We start from the raw sequence: 24,339 nt of genomic DNA, 5'->3' as shown, positions 1-24,339 counted from the left end.
CCGTGACCCCTAACTCCCTTAGCTTCCATGACAACTGATTTTTCCCTATATAATCTATCCCCTCAAGACACCTAGGGAACCAGGTTTTTGAGAGCAATAGTTCACTTACGTCTCCAGAATATTTGACTCTAAAATAAACCTTTTATTTTCTTTGGTGCAAAACCTATATGTATCTCATTGACATAGACGCGCGCAGGCAGACGGACTCCTTCACTCCGGTAACACTTACAGAGGATAGTGGCATTTATACCTTCACTTTTTTTTTTTTAAAGAAATGTTGACTTTTCATATGCTTGCTTTCTGGATCACAGCATTCTACTCAAACATACATTCCAAAGAATCACAAATTTTATAAGAGAATTCCTAGGATTTGGGGTCAATATAAATTTGGATCTAGGTAAAGAGAAAAACATTGGATTTACAATTTAACATCCTGTTCTTTTTAATTTTTTTCTAATAAATATAGGTTGTTGGCTCATTTTGGACACTCTAAAAATTTTATGTAATGAAATAGTCGATACTCTCACAAAGTATTTTTCTCTTTTCTTTAATCCTGGAACATCTCTATTAGAGAGTAAGTATTGCGGAGAGGCATGATCCTCAGAGAAACACTACTTTTTTTTTTTGGTCAATCTGAAACCTCTTGTCATTTTCTGCAATTCTAGTATGATGATACCACCAGATTAACAAAGATTGAGTGTTACAGGGTAATTCTTGCCCAAGCCAGATATGCCTAGGCCAGGACTCCTTATTGAGTGATGTCCCAGGTAAGGTTTTGTGTAGTTGTACCTATTTAGGTACCATGAGAAAAAAAAAAAAAAGTCCACTTCCTTTTACACCACAATGAGATATAGTTTTACACATACCAAATAACCAAAAATTAAAAAGACATGATAATACGAATTGTTGAGGTGACCTGTGGAAAAAGACCTGTCAGCCACTGAGAATAACTGGGTAAACTGACCAGTAATTTGGAAAATATTTGGCATTATCAGGAAATGTTGAACAGGTACATATCCCATGCCTATCAATTCCATTCCCAGATAATCCCTTCAATATCCACTTAAGATATAGGTACATGGTTATTTATGATGGCAATGTTGTCTTTAATGGTTGATGGCCCTTCTACTTTTAAGAAATATTTGACACAATCTTTTTTAGATTTCAAAGATTTCAAAGTAAAGTCTGTGCAAAGATATTTGGGTCTAAAGGGTCATTTATGTGAAGAAAGTTTTATATGTTCATGAATTGATGAAAAAGTTACATATTTTCACTTAACCATTTATATATCAGACTTCTGAATTTTCCTTAAGACTTCTTAAATGCTCCAACATGGCATAACACAGTTGCAGAAATAGGAAAGTATTAAGACATGTATGATAGCTAATATATTTTAACAATTTTAAATGATATGCATTGGTACTCAATGAAATGAGGTTTATGATTTTGCATATTTTGTTAAAACTAAATTAATTATTAATCAATAGTGATAATGAGTGGATAGTGATAATAAAGAGACAAGAATGAAGAAAGTTGAAGTAGAAAGACAGACAAAAAGTAGAGAAGCCATTCCTAATAATATAGACATGGCTCTAATGTGGTAGTTACCATATTCAACAATGTCTTCTAATTGATCCTGTACTAGTGCAGACTTAGGCAAGATCTTCAGTCTCCATGCTAACTCTTTTAACTCTTCCCTCCAACTACTTCAAAAATTCTACCTGCAATTATAATGTCACTAAAGGAAAATTAACAATACTCTGGATATTTTGTACCGGTTTAGTCCAGAATACTTTCACATATAGATAGATGATAGGTAGATAGATGACATAGATAGATAGATAGATAGATAGATAGATAGATAGATAGATAGATAGATGATAAATGTCTACATCTTATACTGATTTATCTATCATCTATCTATATGTGTACTTAATGATTACACGCAAAATGTTTATTTTCACTTATTTAAATAATGTAGATGTTTAGCAGGAAACATGTGGGAAAATGTTCTTGAACTGATAGTTTGGGCCAAAACTCAAAATAAAGTAATTTTCTTTTGATAATTATTCTAGAAAGATTTCATGATGGATTTTCTTAGATGAACTCCAAGCAGTTGATGCTTAGTTTTATATGTATATATATTTTTGAAGAAATTTACCAAGGGGAGAAACTCTATGGCCAGGTGTCCCTTCAATCACTACTTACATTGTGCTTTGTGAGGTTTGAAATATTAGTTGCTATTGCTTGAAGCCAGTCAATACAGTCTTCATCAGAGAGGCACTGAATAATCCCACTGCAGACCCCGTCCACAGCGATGACTTGAAAAGCATTCTGCCTGCAGACATGTCAGAACAAATCAGATCAAAACATCATCTCATTTATATATTTGCAACTTGAAAGAGTATCTGTTAAAAAGCTCTTCTTTTAAATAATACAAATACAGCTTCAAATTCATATTTGTTTACTTCTTTAATAATATTGCTGTCTTTAATTTGAAGACTAATGATAAACTAAGGCAACATTTTGAATTTTTAGAAAGCATCTTGAGATTCAGATAAATTTGGGAAAATGTTGAGTTATAAATTATATTATGTAAATGGAAGAATATTTAAGACACTTTAGGATTCTTTTTTTAGTTTATCATAAAATTATACATAGAAGTTTATTATTTTGGTTATCATCATCTCTTCTGGATATTTTTCAATACATCTTCTGATTTATAATTGAAAGATCACATAAAAAAACACAAATATTAAACATCTTACAAAAATCATTTGGTGTCATGAGCTGAAGCATTTTGTTAGCTGTTAAACCACTTCTTTCTCAGTTTATTCATCTTCTCAAAGATGGTTTGGGAAAAGAGGTTCATAGCTCTTCTTCAGGTCTAAATTTTATACTCAAAATTATGTGAATGTTGTGTATTTCAATAACAATTAAACTTTTTCTTCAAAATGCAATGGCCAGTCTAAATAACCCTATGACTTTTTGTTGATTTTTTTGTTGCTGTTTTTGGAGAAAATTAAATGATGTCATTCTAAATTGTTTTCCAAAATGGTATAGAATATAAAGTAATTCAAATACAGCTTTAATCATTTACTATTTTTTCTGTATCCACTTCTTGCATGTTTAGATATAATCTTAATGAAAAGAAATAGACAAAAAATCCAAAATGAATGAAAGGTAAACAAATGTCTTATATTTGAGAATTACTCTGTTGTACAACACACTTTAGAAAATGCACAAACTTTATTTAAATCCCGGCTATTCATGATGCAATAGAAAAATCTGTAGTTCAGTATTAAAAAGTTAAGTAAATGTGTGTGTGTGTGTGTGTGTGTGTGTGTGTGTATCTTCTACAAATAAATACCTTTTTCTGTTGCTTCTAAGTTTTGTAATCATATCTATATTAGACATGATTTCATTTCCTCAAATAAATAAAGGACACTCCACAGAGCATATGTCTGGCTTAGCTTCATCTCTAGGTCTGTGTCACACTCTCTTCCCCTAAGACCAGTCCATATCTCAGAACCAGGCACATGGTAAAGCCTTTGCTTCTAAGATACTCTGTACCCAAATTATTTAATATTTTTAGAGAAATTTGCTGTCATATTTTGACCCAGCACTTTCAACAGATAAGAAAATGTTCAAATATACTTTTTTGTTTTATCTCAAAACTACATGAAAAGCCTTTTGGAAGTACAACTATTGTCTGTCTCTGAAATAATGTTCTTTTGTATTTGGGACAAGAAAAAATATGCATAGCATGAAAATAATATTATAATTTTACATGGTTTTCTTAGGTTTAATTTTGATATTCAACAGTGACTAAGACTTTTAAAATATCCACACAGAACCTCAACCATCCGTGGAAAATGAGAACTAATTTGAGTTTAGCAATATATATTTCTTTTCACTCTCTGATTATTATAACCACTGCTTCACATGCCACAAATTAAAGCATGTCTTGGATATATTTGTTCTTTCTGCTTTAAATGAATCAAGACAGCTTGATTTTCAGGTAATTACAGTTAATAGACCTAGATAAAATCTGCAATCTATGTAATCATATAGATAGAATAATTCTGGACTAATCTTTTATAAATGTAGGCTTATTTATTAATATATATTGCTTTTTACATTCTGTTTACACTTTTTACGTTGATTTTATGAAAGTAATTTCCTAAATATATGTGAAGTATTTGAACTGTTTTTTTTGCTTATATATGATTTCTTACAAAATAAGCTGATTGTAGAGATTACCATCTAAGTCATAGTTCTGCCTCTATTTTTGAATGAATAAGACTATCAATGAATTTGTCCACTTGTGCCTCAATTTCCCCTTAAGAAAATTGAGAATAATATATTTTATAATTTAACAAGTATTTATGGAGTGAGTATTGGGATTCAAATATTTCCACATATCGCTGAAGTTCTATGACTACTTTTCCTCTGAACAATCCATTAAATGCGGTCTTGATGGCAGTATTTGAGAATGTTTAGCAAGACTGTCTCCACATGGATTTGTTGTTTCCTTAGGAAGACTGCAATGCTATTTATTTTCTTTGTAGCTCTTAGAAAATGTAATTCTTTGAATGGAGATAATCAGTAATTATAAAACAAAAAATTCTTTGTTTCTTATTATTTGATTGTACACTCTCTGAAATCAATAGACTCCATTACCATATATTTAGTATTGTGAAACATTGCACTTTAACATCTGTAGAAGTGTTGAGGCTACCCAGACAGAATTATGATACTTTATATACACACACCCAAACAAACACAAACACACACACACACAAAAACATACGTACACACACATATATATATATACATACGTATATATATTTGCTTTAAAAATTACATTATTAAAGAGTTAGATAATCTGAAATTTTGAGTACAGATTATTTTTCAACTGTCTGTTCAATATTTTTTACATTTTTGGGGGAGATTCTTGCTCATTGTCCCAGCAATAAAAATTATTCTCAAATGTTGCTGATTTTTAAAATAGATTTATTCATTTAGAATAAATATTAATCTTTGTATGCAAAATACACTGCTCACTATAAAAATCCATAAGTAACCTTCAATGTATCTTAGGCATATACATAAATACATATACATTTCTGATTAACACAATAATTCTTGTTTGAATTCATTGATGACTTTACACCGCATGAAGTCATATGTCTGAAATGCCTTTATCCCACTCTATTTATTATCTGTAAGGTTATTACAGGTAACAATGTTATGTAACTCTCTGACCTCCAATTTCTCTGTGTGTAAAATAAACATGGAAACATTTGTCCTGCATACTTCACACATGTAAAGAGATTTTTAGAGCATTTTTAAATTCTCAGCAAAATTGAGAAGGTACAGAGGTTTCCTGTATACCTCCTGTCACCACACATGCGCTGTCTTCCTCATTATCAACATCTCCTACCAGAGTGGGACATGTGTTACATTTTATAAACCTACACTTAACACTTAATTATAAACCAAAGTCCTAACTTTACATTAAGTTTCATTCTTGGTGTTCTACATTCTTTGGGTTTGGACAACATAACCATCATTATATTATACAGAGTATTTTCTCTGCCTAAAAATCCTTTTTGCTCTGCCTATTTATAAATACCAGTACATCAACAGCCCCATCCCTGGCTACCACTAATCTTTTTATTGTCTCCATGGTTTTAACTTTTCTATAGTGTCACATAGTTGGAATAATAAAGTATACAGTCTTTTCAGATTGATGTTTTTCATTTGGTAATATGCATTTATAGTTCCTCCATGCTTCTTATGGCTTGAGAGTTCATTTATTTTTAGCAATGAATAATCCATTCCCTGGATGTACCACATTTTATTTCCCATTTACATACTAAACATATCTTGCTTTCAAGTTTTGGCAATTGTGAATAAAGATGCTAAAAATATATGTGTGCAATTTTTTGTGTGGACCTAAGTTTCAACTTCTCTGGGTAAATACAAAAAAGTGCGATCGCTGAATCATATGGTAAGAGCATTTTTAGTTTTTTTAAGAAAATGCCAAATGACTTCCAAAGTGGTTGTGCCATTTTACATTCCCACCAGCTTTGAATGAGAATTCCTGTTGCTCCACATCCTCACTAGCATTTGATGTTGTCAGTGTTCTGGGTTTTCACCACTTTAACAGGTATGCAGTAATATCTCATTGTTGTTTTAATTTACATTTTCCTGATGACATAAGATGTGGAGCATCCTTTTATATGTTTATTTACATCAATATATCTTCTTTGGTGAGTTGTATGTTAAGGTTTTTTGCCCATTTTGGGTAGTTTGTTTCCTATTTTGAATTTTATGAGTTCTTTGTATATTTTTAATTTTAATGAAGTCCAGCATATAAGTTAATTCTTTCATAGATCATATAGTTAGTGTTATATCTAAAATATCATTGCCATAATCAATGTCATCTAAGTTTTCTTCTATGTTATCTTCTAAGAATTTTATAATTCTATGTTTTACACTTAAGTCTTTGATTCATTTTAAGTTAATTTTTTGGTGAAGAGTATGAGATTGTATGTAGGTTGTTGTTGTTGTTGTTGTTGTTGTTGTTGTTGTTGTTGTTCTTCTTCTTCTTCTTCTTCTTCTTCTTATTATTATTATTATTATTATTATTATTTGTATGTGGATATCCAGTTGTTCCAGAACCATTTGTTGAAAAGACAACGTTTGCTCCATTACATTGCTCTTGCTCCTCTGTCAAAGATCAGTTGACTACATTTATGAAAGTCTAGGTTAGGCTATCTATTCTATTCCATTGATCTATTTGTCTATTATTTTGCAATGCCACAATGTCTTGATTATTATAGCCTTATAGTAAGTCTTAAAGTTAAGTAGTATTAGTCCTCCAACTTCATTCTTCTTCAGTATAGTGCTGGCTATTCTGTGTCTTTTGCCTCTCTGAAAAAAAATCTCAAAATAATTTGCTGAAATTATGATTGGGATTTCATTGGATCTATAGATCAAATTGAGAAGAACTGACATCTTCACGATATTGAGTTTTCCTATCTATAAACATGAAATATCTCTCTAGTTATTTTATCCTCCTTTTATTTTGATCATCAGAGTTTTGTCATTCTTCACATATATATTTTATATATATTTTGATAGAAATATACTTAAGTATTTCATTTATTTGGATGCTAACGTAATGCTATTGTGATTTTAATTTCAAATTTCACTCGATCGTCACTCGTATATAAGAAAGTGATTGGCTTTTGTATGTTAACTTTGTATTGTGAAACTTTGTTATAATTGCTTATTAGTTCCAGAATATTTCTTTTACCGATTCTTTTGGATTTTTTACATACGTCACCTGAAAACAAAGACGATTCGATATCTTCCTTCTCAATCTGTATATCTTTTAATCTTATTTTCTTGCTTTATTGAATTAGCTAGGACTTTCAGTATGATCTTAAAAAGCAGTGGTGAGAGAGACATCTTGCCTTGTTCCTGATCTTTAGTGGGAAAGCTGTTTCTTACCATTGAGTATAATGTTAGCTGCAATTTTTTTGTAGATATCTTTTATGAAGTTGAGGAAGTTCTCTATTCCTAGTTTACTGAGTTTTTTTTTTTTTATCATAGGTGTTATACTTGTCAAATGTTTTTTTTTGTATAAATTTATAGAATCGTGATTTTTCTTGATAGATAATATTAATTAATTTGTTAATGTTGAACTAGATTTTCATAGCTAAGATAAATCATACTTGGTTATGGTGTATATTTTTTAAACACTGTTGTATTCAATTTGCTAAGATTTTGTTAAGGATTTTTGAATCTATGTTCATGAGACATATTGGTCTGTATTTGCTGTTGTTTTTCCTTATAACATTTCTGTTTGTTTTTGGTACTGAAGTAACGTTGGTTACAAAGAATGATTTTAATAGTATTCCCTTTGCTTCTATTCAGTAAAAGAGATCATAGAGAATTGGTGTAATTCCTTTCTTAAAGTTTAAATAGAATTCCCACTGTACCTGGTCCTTTCTGTTTTGGAAGCTTATTAATTATTGATTCAATTTCTTTAATAGACATAATCTATTCAGCTCATTTATTTCTTCTTGTGTGAGTTTTGGTAAATTTTGTCTTTCAAAGAATTGGTCCATTTCATCTAGGCTTTCAAATGTGGGCATAAAGTTGTTCACAGTATTCCTTTATTATCCTTTTAATGCCCATAAGATATGTAATGATTTATAATCATGTACCTTTTTTATTTCTAATATTATACATTTATTTTCTTTCTCCTTTTTTTTTTCTTAGCTTGCTAGAGGCTTGTCAATTTTATTGATCTTTTCAAAGAACTAAGCATTTTAAAAAATTTTCTCTATTGTTCTATTTTCAGTTTTGATTTTCTCTCTAATTTTTATTATTTATTTTATTTTGTTTACTTTGGATTTAATTTGCCATTCTTTTTCCAGTTTTGGTGAAAATGGATGATTAATTTTATTTTTTTCTAATATTTGCATTTGATCTATAATCTTCTCTCTAAGTGTTTTTCTTACTAAATTTCCAAAATTTTAATAAGTTGTGTTTTCAGGTTCTAAATATTTTTAAATTTCTCTTGAGGTTTTTCTTTAAGCCATGTGTTATTTAGAAGTGTGTTGTTTAATATTCATGTATTTGGGGGTTTTCCGGTTATCTTTCTGTTTTTAATTTCTATTTTACTTCTGTTATTTTTCTGAGAGTAGACATTGTATGATTTCTGTTATTTTAAATCTTTCTCAGTGCATTTTATGTATTTTGAAACTTATGGATTGGGCTTCATAAAACTTGACAATCTGTTAAAAATGCTTGTTATGTTATTTCTGCCTTTCAAAATCTAATTCAAATTTAAAAAATTAACTCAGGTGCCACTTATTCCATGATATTTTTTATAACCCATGTATTTGAAATGAATCTCTCCCACTTGAGTACTCCTATCCAGTCTGTTTATTGTAGTACTTGTTCTCTGTGTTTTTTAACCTCTGTGTATCTCCTACATACTGTCTTTTTTTTATAGTCTGCAAGTTCCTCGAGGAGGAGCCATGTACATTAATTTTCATTGTTCATAGTACTAGCACAGTGTTAGTATGTTGTCTTTAATTTGTACGTGCAAAACTATCCATCACTGTTTTATTTTAGCAATCTCCTGCTTTTTCTAACTTGAGATCTAGTTGTCATTCAAGACAGCTCCACTGTCAGACTTGAATTCTGACATATCTGTTCTTTGACTATAACCTCATTCTTTTAATAGCCACCTAATTACCTTTTCTTTCTTTCTTTGCTTTTCTTTTTTTCTTTTTTCTTTCTTTCTTTTTTTTTTTTTTTTTTACTCCTACTAATTGGTCTACAAATCTATTCTGGACATTATTTCTTGCAAGGCTGGACTCCACTTCATCCATATTAGTTACGTGTTTTTTTCCCACCTTAGAATTTCTTGTCATTTTGGCCTCCAGCTATTCCTACCTTATTAACACCTAGACTTCAATAACTTCAATTTTAGTCTTTTCTTCTTAATGTGCCAGGATTCTCAGGCAAAAGAACAATTGTGCAGAGAGTCTCAACTGATTACTAGGAATCCAGTTTTTTAGTTCCTCTTATTTACTTTACTATTTTTTTTAAACTCAAAGCAATCAGTATTGTACGTTGCAGAGTCTTTTGCCTATCTACTAGTCATTTTATTTATCTCTTTCTGACTGGAAAATCCTGTTCCTCATAACATACCTACCATAGTTTAGCTGTTCTTCTTTAACTCCTGGATCCCTCCATCTCCCTGTCATCCTGAGAAGATAGCTGTGCTTTTCAATTCTTGCATACCTAGTTTCCAGCCAATAGAAGCACCACATTGTATATCTTTACTCTATTTTTGTCATATTGTATGAATTTTTGAAATACATGTTCTTTTATTTTATCAAACAAAAAATATTTCTTCTAAGCCTAAAGTATATTGGAATATGTTCTTTCAAAGGATATTTTTTAACTTATTTTTTCAGTTTCCCAGAGATACTCAAGTTCCCTGGGACTATATCCTTTTCTGGCTCTGGAAAATATTAAAATGTAATTGAAAGTCTTGTATCATTGATTGACTATGTCACAAACTTGAGAAACAAAACCAGTAGGAAATCATTGACAAGAGAATTTTTTCCAGTTTTCAAAGCCTATGCAAAGTTGATCTAGAGCTTTCTACCAGAAGTTTAAGCTTTTACGAAGAGAATTGTATATCTTAAGGGGACTATGGTACTGTCTTCCTCAACATCGCAGTACAGCTATATAAGAACAGGTAAAAATATGAAGGTTGTGTTAGACAAAGAAACACTTGCATGGCTCATAGGTTAGGTGAAAACAAGTAGTATCTTAATTTTATTCAGCCAAATTTTTAAAAAAATTATTAAATGTTTCTGTTTTATACCAGAAACCGTTCTTGTGGTCACGTTGGCCTACCTGTGAAAATGGAAAAAGGTCAATTACTTTAATCACTCTGGACCCCCATGTGTGGAACAACATGTAAAAAATGGAGCAATGAATGACAAGGATAATGGCATACACAAAAAAAGAAATGTGGTTTCCATCTTTGGTATTGATTCCTTCTATTTAATCAATAACCATAACCATGATATGCTTTGAATTTTATATTCCTCTTCTTCCTCCTTAATCACATTATAAATACAGTGTTCTTACACATCATTTCTCTTTTTTTGCCATCAACGTTCTTCGTATGACAAATTGTTTTTCAATCCAATTGGCTCCAAAAATTATACTATCCCAAATCATCCCAAAATTAATCACTTTTTCGCAGTCATTTTAATATATCTTTTCTGTCATTGATATGATCAACCATTTCCTTCATTTTACAACTCTGTTTGCAATACTTTCTTTAATATTATAGTATCATACTTAGTTCTCCTTAAATTTACTTCTTTTCTATTTCATACATTCACTGTTTCTGTTTTCTCTTCCAATCTCCTAAAGTATACATTCCTGAAAGTGCCACCCTTCAATGAACAAACATGAATTGAATGATTACTATGAGCTAGATTCATATTTGGCTTTATTATTGGAAACTTATTTGATAAGATACTTGCATTATTGAAAGCATAGTTTTCACAACCACTATTCTAACCTACTGTTTAAATACTAAATTTCATCTATTGATACCCAATATGGCATCATCTGAAATGTCCTCACCTCAGGAAAAACATGCTGTGTGCTCTTGGAAGGGCACTAGAAATTCTCCTATTATTTAGAATTTTTCTAAAAGTAATAGCACAGATTAATAGACTTCATTTCAATACTATTGATTTTCATAGGTTTTAATAAGCATGCAGTAGATACTCAAAAACCAGAGATAAAATTCTTGATCATTATAACTCACTTAAGAAACATTTATAGAGCACTGTTCAGCCTTAAAGCATTTATAGAGCACTGTTCAGCCTTAGCACTAAAAGTACAGAGGTAAATGCCATTTTGAAACTCAAATATATATTTTATTATATATTTCAGATATAATATATATATGTGTGTGTGTATATATATATATATATACACACACCCACACACACACACACACATACACAATTACCAAAGGTATTTAAAGGGGCTCGAGAAAGCAAGTAAGATTTTTTTTTGCTCATCTTTAACAGTTGGTAAGTGAAATATATGTGTGTGTGTATATATATATATATATACACACACCCACACACACACACACACATACACAATATGCTCATTGTTCATACAAAAAAAATAAAGCTTAGAGATTAAAAACTCAGCCAGATATTATACAACCTCTATTTCCCATTCTAATATCCTGGGACTGCAATGTTCTTCATTATTATAACACTGCAGAATAGAAATCAGATATATATTTATGAATTCAGGGCTATTACCATATAATGAACTTAACTGTCTACACTGATAAAAATACTGAGATGTTTTAATTCATATCTACACAATAGTATATGATAGTAACACAACTTTGTAGCAATTACATATGAGAAGTATTACATTATTTGAGTTAAAATTATGGGTCTTGGCAAAACCAACCAACAAATAGTATTCCAATTTTGAACTAAACTAAATAATCTTTTATATGTGTCATCATGAACCAGTTATTTATCTTTTCTTTTCTTTTTTATTCCTTACTGTTCCCACTTCCTACAAGTTGATTCAGGGAAGAAACCAAACAACACCTTCCACTTACAGCCATTACATCAATTTTTATTGAGTGAAGAGTGAACAATAAATTAGCTCTTGAATGTGAATTGCTGAGCAATCCATTCTGAATAGTGCTGTTTATAACTGCTTATCACTGTAATATTATTGAGTGCAATTAATTCAATTGCTAAAATCTATTGATGTGTTGAAGTGCCATAAAAATAAAAATGTAAGTAGTCATTTAGACTCTTTCAAATGATTTGATTTTTCTCTTGAATTGTTTTAGCTAAATGATTCTATTTCATAACTCTGTCTAAATTGTTTTTAAGTAAAAATAAAACAAACATTTTTAAAAAATCAGTGTCAATAGTAATATTAAGAGAGTTGTTAAAGCAGAAGAAAAATAGAATCAAAAGAAAGAAATAATAAAAAAAGAAATTAAAGATAAGATATATATTTAAACAGTTATGTAACTATAAAAATATAATTAATGTCTTGAAGATTTTAAAATGCATAATTAAAATCATATCAAAAATATACTCAAAAGACGGTAAAAAAAAAGGAAGTAAAGTGTTCTAGGTTCCTAGCATTTCTGAACAAATTAAAATGAATAAATTGCATTAAACTCTAATAAATCATGTATATGTAGTGCTATGATCTGAATGTGTGTCCCCTCCACAATTCATCTTTCAAAATTGCAATGCCTTATGTGATAGTATTAATAGATGAGGCCTTTGGTAGATGCTTAAGCCATAAGGCTGGATCTCTTATGAATGTAATTAGTACCTTATAAAAGAGAATCCATAGAGATACTTAGCCCCTTCCATCAAGTGAGGATGCAGAGAGAAGACACCAGCTATAAACCAGTAAGAGGACCCTCACCAGAGAACATAACCATGCTGCTGTCTTAATCTTGGACCTCCAGCATTCAGAACTGTGAGCAATAAATTTCTGTTGTTTATAAGCCACCCAGTTTGTGATATTTTGTTATAGAAGCACAAATAGACTGAGACATACAGTGTAATGTTTAGGCAATAACTAAAACAATGCTAAAAGAATATATGCATAATGATATACTAGAAAAAATATTAAGAATAAAAATGTTTATTGCAAAAAAAGTAAAAAAGATGAAGATAGACAATAAAAACTAGTGTGTGTTGAGACAAAAGACTTGTATATATATATACATATATGTATGTGTGTGTGTGTGTGTGTGTGTGTGTGTGTGTATATATATATATATATATATAAAATCTCAACAGAAAAAGTAAACAAATAAACCAATCACAAAATGGTCAAAATACATAAACAGACATTTCACCAAAGAGGATTTCATGTGTAAATAGCACATAACCTCATAAGGATATGTAAATTCAGGTTAAAATGACATATCACTCCATACTTATCAAAATAGTAAAATAAAAACAGCAACATCACCAAGTGCTGGCAAGGACATGTATAAACTGATCACTCATAACTGCTGGAGGGAATGTAAAATTGTATAGCTATTCTAGAAAACAATTTGGCTGTTTTCTAAAAATCTAAACCCGCTATTACCATATAACCCTGTAATTGAGCTCTTTACAATTTACTTAAAGAAATAAGAATGTAATTTCATGCAAAATTTTATACACAAATGTTTATAGCATCTTTATTTACAATAGCCAAAAACTGGAAATAACCAGATATTCATAAATGGCTGGATTTTTAAAAACACCCATACTGTGGAATGATACTCAGAAATAAAAAGAAATGAACAATTAAAAATTACACCTCAACCATCTACAATGAGGCAGTATAAGTTAGCATTACACTTTTACTGGGCTGGTGTAAGCAGGAAACAACAGATATATACATCCAGTTCTCATACTACACCTCAGCAAAGGAAAGGTCTGCCTAAAAAAAAAGATTAGATTAAATAGACTAGAGTCTCTTAATTTAATATCCAAAATTTCCAGTATTTTTAAAAATCATTTGTTTTATCAAAGCCAGAAAAATATCAACTTGAATTACAAAAGACAATTTGAAAACACCGATACTGAAATGAATGAGATATTGAAATTATCTGACAAGTATTTTAAAGCAAACATCATAAAAATGCTTTAAGTAATTGCAACTTCTCTTACCAGAGGGAAAGCGGGGAGAGGAGGAGGTAGATAAAGGTAAAAGGGATCAAATATAAGGTGACGGGAGGAAACTTAACTTTGGGTGGTAAACATTCAATGTAATATATATGAGGTATTATTGAACGGTATACTTGAAATCTATATAATTTTATTAACCATTGTCACCTCAATAAATTTAATTAAAAAAATTAAAAATAAAAAATAGCAAAAAAATAAATAAAGGTTATAAAAAGTATGAATGGACAAGATAGAGCAGAAAAATACATTAATATATATATATATTTTTTTTTTGAATGCAGCAAGCAGGATACCAATTTGAATGACAATAGAGGCCAAAAGGCAGCAGCACAATATTTTCAAGGACTGAAAGAAAAGGTGCATCAACTATAAATCTACATCCAGGAAACTGTCCTTAGGAATGAAGATAAAGTAAAGATATTCTCAGACAAAGAAAAACTAATAATTTTCATACCCATAATTTTACTTTTAAGGAATGGCTAAAAAAAAAAATTCCCTAAACAAACAAAAAATAACAAACGGAAAGCTTGGAACTTCAGAAAGAATTTTGGAGCGGGTAAACATTGGGTTAAAAGTTACCCTTTTTCCATTAATTTTAAAAATTATTTTGATAACTAAAACAAAAAGTCATAGTACCAACTGATATGGTATTTGATAAGTATATATATATATATGTGTGTGTGTGTGTGTATAAATATGTATGCATATTATAAATATATATGTATATATATGTGTATGTGTATGTGTGTGTATATATGTAATATACATACATATTTATACACACACACACACACACATATATACAAATATAATTAAATTTATATTTACAAATTGAGGAAGATAAAAGGACCTAATGGGAAGTAATGTTTCTACTACATTCAAAGTTGTAAAGAGTCAACACCAGTAGTCTCAGAAGATATGTATGTATATTTAGTACCTGGAGCAACTATTCAGAAAACTATATGAAATATTATATTCAAAACCACTATAAATAAATGAAGATATAATTCTAAAACTTGTGGGTATAGCTGAAGCAAACTTTGATGGAAATGTCTAGCTCTGACTACATATATTAGGAAAAAAGTCTGAAAAATCAATGATCAGATGAGCATTTGGCAAAACTGTGGCCTACGGGCTAAATCTAGCCTGTTATGTGTTTTTATAAATAAAGTTTCTTTTGAAACAGAACCCTACTTTTTTTTTTATATATTGTGTATGACAGTTTTCTTTATAGAAGTGTAGAGCCGAATAGTTGTGACAAAGACATTAGGGCCTGCAAAGCTTAAAATATTTACTATACCACTCTTTACAGAAAAATTTCTGGACTCCTATAACTTCCATCTCAAGAAACTATAATAACAAAAAAAATCAATCCAAAGAATTTAAGAAATGACAAAAATCAAGAAAGAAGAGGAAACTTATGATTTACAATGTGTTCACATACTGAAGAGCTTCAACAATGCCCAAATTAGTCCTTTGAAAAAATGAATTAATAAAATTTACAACCCCTTAGCAAAATATATCAAGATAAAAAAGAAAAAAAATTCAAAAATGCAAAAGACGACATCACTAATGCTCCTACACATGTTTGAAACAATAATATGAGAATATAATAAACTATATGAAAATACTTTTGCTATTAAATAAACAATACAATTTCCTTGAGGAAAAGAAAAATCTTATTAAAAAGAACACAAGAGGAAATTTTAAAATCCAATAAAACTATGTTAAAAGACACTGAATACATTACAAAAAGTTGTGTTAGAATCAGGGTTTTAAGTAATGCTTTTATCACCAGATTCATAAATGTTTTACAGTATTACACTATTCTAAATCTTCCTGCTATAAGAAATGTGCTAAAAATAAAAATCATAAGTCATACAATGTTAAAAGTTTGACTAAAGTCTCTTTTTTTAATCAACAGTAAATCAAACTCAGTAAACGTGAACTCACCGACTCAAATCTGTTCCAGGCACATACTGAGAGAAACGAGAATGAAGTAGAGGGATCAGTCTAAGGTCACACCATCTCTTTTCCCATCTCAAGCCTGGTGATGTTGGCCATGAAGAACATGATAATGTGTCCTGAAAAGAATAGAAAGATATAGGTTTTTTTTTTTTCTTACTACATTTTGAGTGTCTATGTCACAAATCTTCATTTGAGAGATATATTTTCCCCTAAATAATCAAATAATATTTACAGATTACCACAAGAAGAAATTCATATTCATTGATAAGAAAACTGTAATGTATTTATTAATGGAATTCTATAAGAAAGTGAAGGAGCAAGTCTTTGAGATTAAGAATGAAGTGAAAAATAGGTTAGAAGAAGGAAGAGAAAAATAAAAGTGTGACGGAATTGAATTCATTCACAAATGGGAAAGATAGGAAAAACTGTAATTGCAATGAACAAGTATTCAATTGGCCAATATTTTCTATCTGCTAAGCACAAAACACTGCTAGAAGTGCTTGTGTTTGATTAATTATTTGTAAATATTTTGAATATAATAAATATTCTTATAAAACAACTTTAAGAAACTACTCAAGAAAATATTTGTTCATTGTTTTAACTTAATGTTTATTAAACATTTTATGTTTTCGTATAGTGTTTTAGTGTCATGTTAAGTCAACTGCTACTGATTTAAAATTACATTTATTTTATGTTTCGTTAGAAGTTTAGATTTTTTTTTTCTTTGTATGTAGAGGAAACAGATTTGAATAAAATTTGAGCTTTTCACTTTATGTTGATTTATGTTTTTTTCATTATATGAGCTTCACTGTTAAAATTTCTTCCTGGCACTAGCACATGAAACAATGTTGATATTTTAGTTGGCATGGTTTGTGAAGGGTTAAGGCTTAATTTGATCAGGGAACTGTTGATACGGATTCTCTCTATTCTATAATTTTTGGGTGATGATGTTAGAAGGAGGTTCTATTCTAGTCATGTTGAGATGCTTAGTCTATTATTAAAATTTTCTTTCAGATATTAACTCATTTAAAATTGCTTAGGGGAAAAAAATAACTTCCATTATTATCAGTAAAGTTTGAGTGTTCCTTGGCAGTTTTATATTAATTGTCACCAGTTGAGCAAATACAAATATACTAAATCCTTAGAAGAGTTTAGAACACCCAGAAAGGTAGACAGGCTAAGACCACTCAGTAAGGGGTCCCCTACTGGCAATTCAGTGAGCACCTATCCTTTGATGCAAGACTGTTGTCTTTAATGCTTATCTGGTGATTGCAAAGGCACAAACCAAGGTTTCATGATAATCTTTCTCCTGACCTTCATGTCAGCATGAGGTCAGTTGGGTAGCAGGGTAGTGAGGGCTCAGGCTCTAACCTGGAACTAAACCACTTGGATTCAAAATTTCAATTAGCCTACTGACTTATCCTTTAACCTAGGGGCAAGTTATTTAAACTGTGCCTTATTGTGCCTATTTCCAAAGATAAGGCTATCAAAAGTCTCCTCTTACAAAAGAAAAACCTAAAGCTTTTTTAGACACATTAAATTATTGCTTTCCCAAAGTGCCCTTTTCTGCATGAGGGCACTTGAAGAAACGATAATTCTGTGTGACACACTAAGATAAACAAACTAGTTTTCTTTGGTCAGGCCAGAGCTAATCATAGGACTTGTAAGTGTCCCAGATCCCACCAAAATGCCCTATAACTAAGCCTATTTCGGCATATGGCTCAAACTCTCTTGCAGGACTCCAGGACAGTTCTAAGATGGCCCACTCCTGAGCAGTTCTACAGTCAATAATTTATCCAAGTCATCCAGCCAGCAAACAACAATATTAGGATATACACAGACCCACATCTTTCTGATTCCAGGGCCAACGCATGTATCATAGGACAACATTTATTATTCATAACCAGAGATGAAACCAGGAAAATAATTCAGATTTTTATCTTGATTATTTTACTGTTTTGCTATATAAGTTTAGGCAAATTATTTAAATATGATTCTTCATATGTCTTAAAAAACACAAATAGTTCCCCTTGCTTCATATGTTTGTAAACAAATGGGATAAAAAATGAAAAAAAAAAACATAAAAGTCACAGGCAACAGAATATTGAGGACAATGATAATCACTAATAGATGAGTTCAAGTTTTAAAGGTCATATTTTATAGACTCTATAGATTGGCAGATATGCAAATACATGTGATCTTTAGCATGACTTTAATGTAGCATCTCAACTTGATGCTTTTATGTACTAAAATTATAAAATGTCACTTTCTTTTATGTTTGCACCTTATAAAACATATAAATAAACCCCATTTTAGCTTTTGAAATATAGATCTGTTATTTAGTGGAATACCTAGTGTCTTTTGAAAATTATCTTTATTTTAATTATGAAAATAGAATGTAAATTTTCTTTCCAGTCTCTTTCCATAATAATAGTCTTGCAATTATTTCGAATTATATATAAGATGATCTAAAAACACAATCATTTTCATGGTTTTAAGTCCCATAACTACTTATTAGCAGTTTTATTCTTCAGTACCTAGAATGTTGTTTCCTATTTTATTAATAATGAGAATAGGAAAAGTAGCCTTTGCTTAAAAATACTGTTTTTCCCAAAGCTTAATAAATTTCAAGGTATATTGTCACATGATAAGAACAATCATCTTATCAAAACAAAATTGATGGTAAAATGATGATCAAGATTTTTTTAATAACTTGGAATAAAAAGTATTTATTAAAGGAATCTAATTATGAAAAAAAAATCCTAAAAATCTGGCTGGATGATTATCTAAATTTATGCTGGGGCACAAAGCTAATTGCCTTTCTCCACCTTGGCTGGAAAACCAGATAACTCTATGCCCTAAAATTGATGAACTAAAGATCTTAGAAAGACTAGACTACATTTTTATGTAAGATGGGGAAGTGATATTAATATGTTTTAAGGTGTTATTTTGCCATATGTTTAAAATGCTGTTTCCAGAAACCAGAATTGTGCCTACTCAAAATTTGCTTCAGAGAATAATTAAGGCTAAGAATTATAAATGAAATTACCTGGGCCCAGGATAGAACTGGAGATTTAGATGAATTAGAAAATTACTAATTATTAATATTATTAATAAATTAGTAATATTTCTCTTAAAGAGACCTATAATATGTGCACATTTGGGGGAAAATATTTCACAATGCATACTCCCTTCCAAGCTTCTACTTCTCATTGTTATTTAGTGTTTTCTTCTCCTAATTTTATAAATCTTGAGTAAAAATGTCATCCATTCCTTATACCTAATTCAAAGCCTATTCAAGATAAGGAAGAGAAACAGGATAGCACTGTGTAAATCTGTACAGTCCAATTAGGCCTGAGGCTTATTCCCACATGAGCAACAGAAAACCTGTTTGTTTGTAGTCCCTCAATTTTTGTTGAGTTCAATTAGTCAGATATTCAAATTCTCTATTAGTCCTTTTCTCTGATGTTAGAATTTTAATATTCATTATTTGTATTCTGCTTATTCTTAATTTTATGAATTTTTTATAGATCTGAATTTTAAACTTTTGGGTCAAGAACCATAACTGATTTTTCCCCCTTGGTATCTAGAAGACTGTTTCCCCAGAGTAGGCTCTTGGTAAATATTTACTTAATTAAAATGCATTGAGATTATTTTCTTTATTTTTAATATACTTTATTTAAATTTACATTTGTCTTGATTATTATAGTCTAAATTCATAAGCATCATCAATTCCCTTACACTTGAAAATCTTTAGCAATGTCAAAATAATGTTCAATCTTAATGCTAAAAATAGAAATAAAACGTGTCTCTTGAGAATGGAAATATATAACTCCAGTAAGAAAAAATTATGACAACTGTTTTTTTTTTCCTTTTTTTATATACAGCTGGATTTATTTGGAACAATCATGTTACAGAATTACTTAGTGATTTTCTTGCTTTAATTATATTTCTAAAGGTGAACAACATAGAGGCACGATTCAAAAAATAAGTTCCATAGATTTATTTTGTGTATGTCAATGGATGATTCTTACCTAGAGACCTTCCACTCTGACTTCTCTACTTTCCATTATTATAGAGGAGTCCAAGGGTATTGGGACAAGAATTATAATAAAATCATTACCAAACAGGTTTCTACCACTCTTAAGTAAAATAGCACTTCTTTCCCGTCCTAGGAGCAGAGCTGAGATGGGGATTCTTCTGTGAGTGTCATGTTGAGGGAATGTTCTCAAGGGAAATCTGTAAGGACTGAGGGAAGCAGTAGATGAGGTGGGGAACAACCTGGTCAGAAATACGAGCTCCTGAAGAAAAACCTCTGTGTCATCTGCCACAAGCTGGTTAAAGAGACCTGCCGTTATATCCCTATCAATAAGTCCTTGTACAGCCACACAATGATGGGGGGTGTGAGCCCTGATTCCCAGGCAAATGTTCCTTACAAGATGAGTCAATTCTGAATTTGAGGCAGCCAACACTCACAGCAGCTGGGGGTATGCACACCAGCCTAGTAAAGGGAACTGGATCAAGAGCATCAAGAGCATCCAGAGTGGAAGAGAATTGGTGAGCAAAACAATTATTGAAATAAGAGGTGATGATTTAGTTGAATATTGTAAGTCTATAGAATTGAGAAGAGAGCTGATGGGAACACAAAATGTACATATTAATTTTCTCATTAAGAAGTCAATATTTAAGTGACTCAGACCTCACCATCTTCTAAAGATTAACATTTTAACATTACCTACTGTGTGACAATAGTTCTATGGCAACAAAAATAAAAGGTCAGATAAAATATACCCAGAGGTGTTTAGGTTATATTTGTAGAGCTAACATTTGGTCTTCCCAAGAGTTTCTCTTTAGGATAAAACAAACAAATAAACAAACAAAATAGACGTAGGGACTTAAGGCATGCAGCTAAAGGATAATACTGGTGCAGTTAGATACAATGAAGGACTTTCAAGCCTTAAATGGTCAAAAGGAGTACTCTGAAATAAATGCTGCAATTAGGTCAACATTTCAAATGGAGGGTGAATCATACAAGTCAGAAGAAGAAGCTATATGTCTTATATATATCCCAACATGTAAAATAAAAAATTAAAAGTGTATTTAAAGTTCTCTGCTACTTTTCATGTTTGTGAGCATGTGAGATAATTATTAATTTTACACATAACCAGAAAGAGTTGTTTTGCCTTTAGAATGTCTGAATATTTTAAAAAGTAGAATCCATAAAATTTCAAAAATATTTACAAAATTAAAAATTATTAAATACATGTATTGTATTTAACAAAATGTGTAGGTTAGGTTTTCTCATTTCACATTAATTCCTTGGTATGCGTGAAGATAGCTAATAAATCCTAATAAATGTCAAATAATTTTAATTAAATAATTTTAATAGAAAAATGATAAAAAATCATGGCAAATCATTTAGAGTATGAAATTACATATAACATGCAATGTTATAAAATGATTATATGATTTTTTGCATCAAGTTAAAGTCTCTACAGCTTACAAAGGGCCTAATACAGACCCGAAAGGAGAAAAGTAACATTAAATAAATAACTGACCTACTTATGTTTTTCTTTCTGGCTTATCATAACACTTAAATGATGAAGCAACCAAAGATTTTAAAATAGATTCAATAGCAGTTTTTTGTAAACTATAAATATACACATTCTTCTTGGGTTTCTTTTTTGTTATCTCCTTATTAATCTAAAATATGTTCCAGTTATCTTACTGTATTGTTGGGATGATAGTTGAGATGTAAGCCACTATCACAAAGAGGAGAAGAGGTGCCACTGCTCTGGTCACTTGGTGCACCTATAGGGAATAAGAACACAACACCCCAATGGTTAGAACACAAAACTATTCTAAACTAATGCATTCTACATTATGTATATTTAGTATACTCAATTATATCAAGTAAATCAGATAGTAAGATAAATTTTTATTGCATTTATAGCAAAGCTAGAGTTTTTCAAGTAAACTGACTAAAGTTATTGGAACATAAAAGAGACCTACAAATATTAATCTTTGATTTCAAAAATATTAAAGCTTTTTAAGAAAATTATGCAATCTTATAAAAGTAATATTTCATTTTATTATCCAAAGTGACTTATGCTTATGGACAATACTTATAACATTTTTGTTTGTCTACAAAAGTTTACATAATGTCATGTTTCAATCTACTCACAAATTCTATCTTTAGATACCATAATTTTCTATAATTATGCCTGTGCTCTGTCATTACAAGCACTCTTGGTGTATACTATAATTGAAAGTACTCTCATTAATGCTATCTAATTTTACGAAAGTACAACTAAAAAATTTCACATTAGACCCTTATGAGAAACCTATTAATATCTATTTTTTAAAGATTATTAATGGGTGTCAAAGTTTGATTTTCTAAGATTTCACAATGTGGTAACTTTTATAATTGGGGTTCAAATACATATTTCTTGATTCTCTCTTGTTTAACTTTTTTAAAGTCGTGTTTTGGAGTTGCTAAAGTTGATAAGTATGAGCTATTAATGTAATTGGTTTCCAATGTTTTTCTGAAATATTATACTTAAATTCTAACATCGGAGTCATAAATAAAAATTCTAACATATTAAACAATGTGTTAAAAATAATTATTTTTAACCTATTTTATTAGCCTAAAATTCTATAGTTTTTCTGATGCTAACAAGGGAATCATACCCCTTTTTGCTATACTAGCCTGGAACTAGTTTTTTGACATTTTAAATCTTAAATATTTTATTACTTTGAGCTACTTTTCCTGTTGATGTTTATCTGCATTTCTTTTATGAAATGATAATTTTAATGCACACACAATTTATATCCATTTTGAACTGAATAAAATGAAAACATAACATATCTTATTCTGTGAATGCATCTATAGCATTCCTTTGAATAAAATTTAAAGATGGGGTTAAAGGGATCAAATATGTGGTGACAGGAAGAAATCTAACTATGGGAGGTGAACACACAATACAATGTATATATATGCCTTACTGTTAAATTGTACACCTGAAACTTACTAGGTTTTGTTAACCAATGTCATCATAAATACATACATACATACATACATACATACATACATATATACATACATAAAATCATGAACCTAAAAAGAAAGAAAAGATTTGAATGTATGAACACAAAGAAAATAGGTATAAATTCAAAGATGTATGCTTACATTTTGAGAAGTTAGAAATGAAAGAAAAATTAAACAGAATAAATAGAAGACTGAAAATAATAAAAATAAAAGTGAAAAATAATGAAATAGAAAATAACGTTCAAAATTAACCAAGTCAAATATGGATTCTTTGGAAAGATTAATAAAACCCATAGTACAAATTATCTGATGAGAGAGAGAAAATACAAGTCACCAATATCAGAAATAAAAGAGGCAACACTACTGCAAGCCAACACATATTAAAAGGAAAATCAAAGCATAAAATGAATAATCTTAATAAAATTTATTAACAACTTAGTTGCAGTAGACAAGAACACTGAAAGAAATTTTACCAAAACTTACAATAATAAACTTAACACTGCGTTAGCAAATTAAACCAGTAGTAGTAGTAATAATAATAATAATAATAATAATACTTCATTACTATGTGAATAGTAATGAAGTATTATCATTACTTGATTTGGCATTCAAAATAAATTATTAAAAGTTCATCATATCAAAAGAATTTAAAAATATATATATATCAATAGATTAAAAAAATTGAGACAATTTAACATCAACTTACATTTAAAAAGAAAGAAAGAAAACAAAAGTAAAATCCTCAGTAATAGAGCAATAGAAGGGAAGTTCCTCAATTTGGTAAAGGACATCTTTAAACACCTAGAGTTCATTATACCTAATGATAAAAGACTGAAAATTTTATCATTATTCTTAATGATCAAAGACTGAAAATTTCCCCTCTGATATCTTCAACAAAAAAGGATGTCTGCTCTCAATACCTTAATTCAACATTTTACTGGAGATACTAACTATTGGAATAGGAAAAGAAAAAGGAATTAAAGCATATAGTTTGGAAAGGAATAAGCA

General features: G+C 29.9%; 1 protein-coding gene across 2 annotated transcripts in view; it reads right to left on the bottom strand.

The window, feature by feature from the left end:
• Positions 1 to 24,339, bottom strand: part of SNTG1 (syntrophin gamma 1) — a 510,335-nt gene that overhangs the window by 167,212 nt on the left and 318,784 nt on the right. For both annotated transcript variants that reach the window (XM_025043728.1, XM_025043729.1), the window contains 3 exons: positions 22,012 to 22,094; positions 16,269 to 16,399; positions 2,209 to 2,338 (listed from right to left, as the gene is read on the bottom strand). In XM_025043728.1, coding sequence (XP_024899496.1) covers positions 2,209 to 2,338; positions 16,269 to 16,399; positions 22,012 to 22,094 — 344 coding nt within the window. The remainder of the gene's footprint in view (positions 1 to 2,208; positions 2,339 to 16,268; positions 16,400 to 22,011; positions 22,095 to 24,339) is intronic.

This window comes from Pteropus alecto, unplaced genomic scaffold, assembly GCF_000325575.1.
Source record: "Pteropus alecto unplaced genomic scaffold, ASM32557v1 scaffold62, whole genome shotgun sequence".
Lineage (NCBI taxonomy): Eukaryota > Metazoa > Chordata > Mammalia > Chiroptera > Pteropodidae > Pteropus > Pteropus alecto.
Note: the sequence above shows the minus strand (reverse complement) of the source record. Positions and strands in the feature narration are given on the sequence as shown.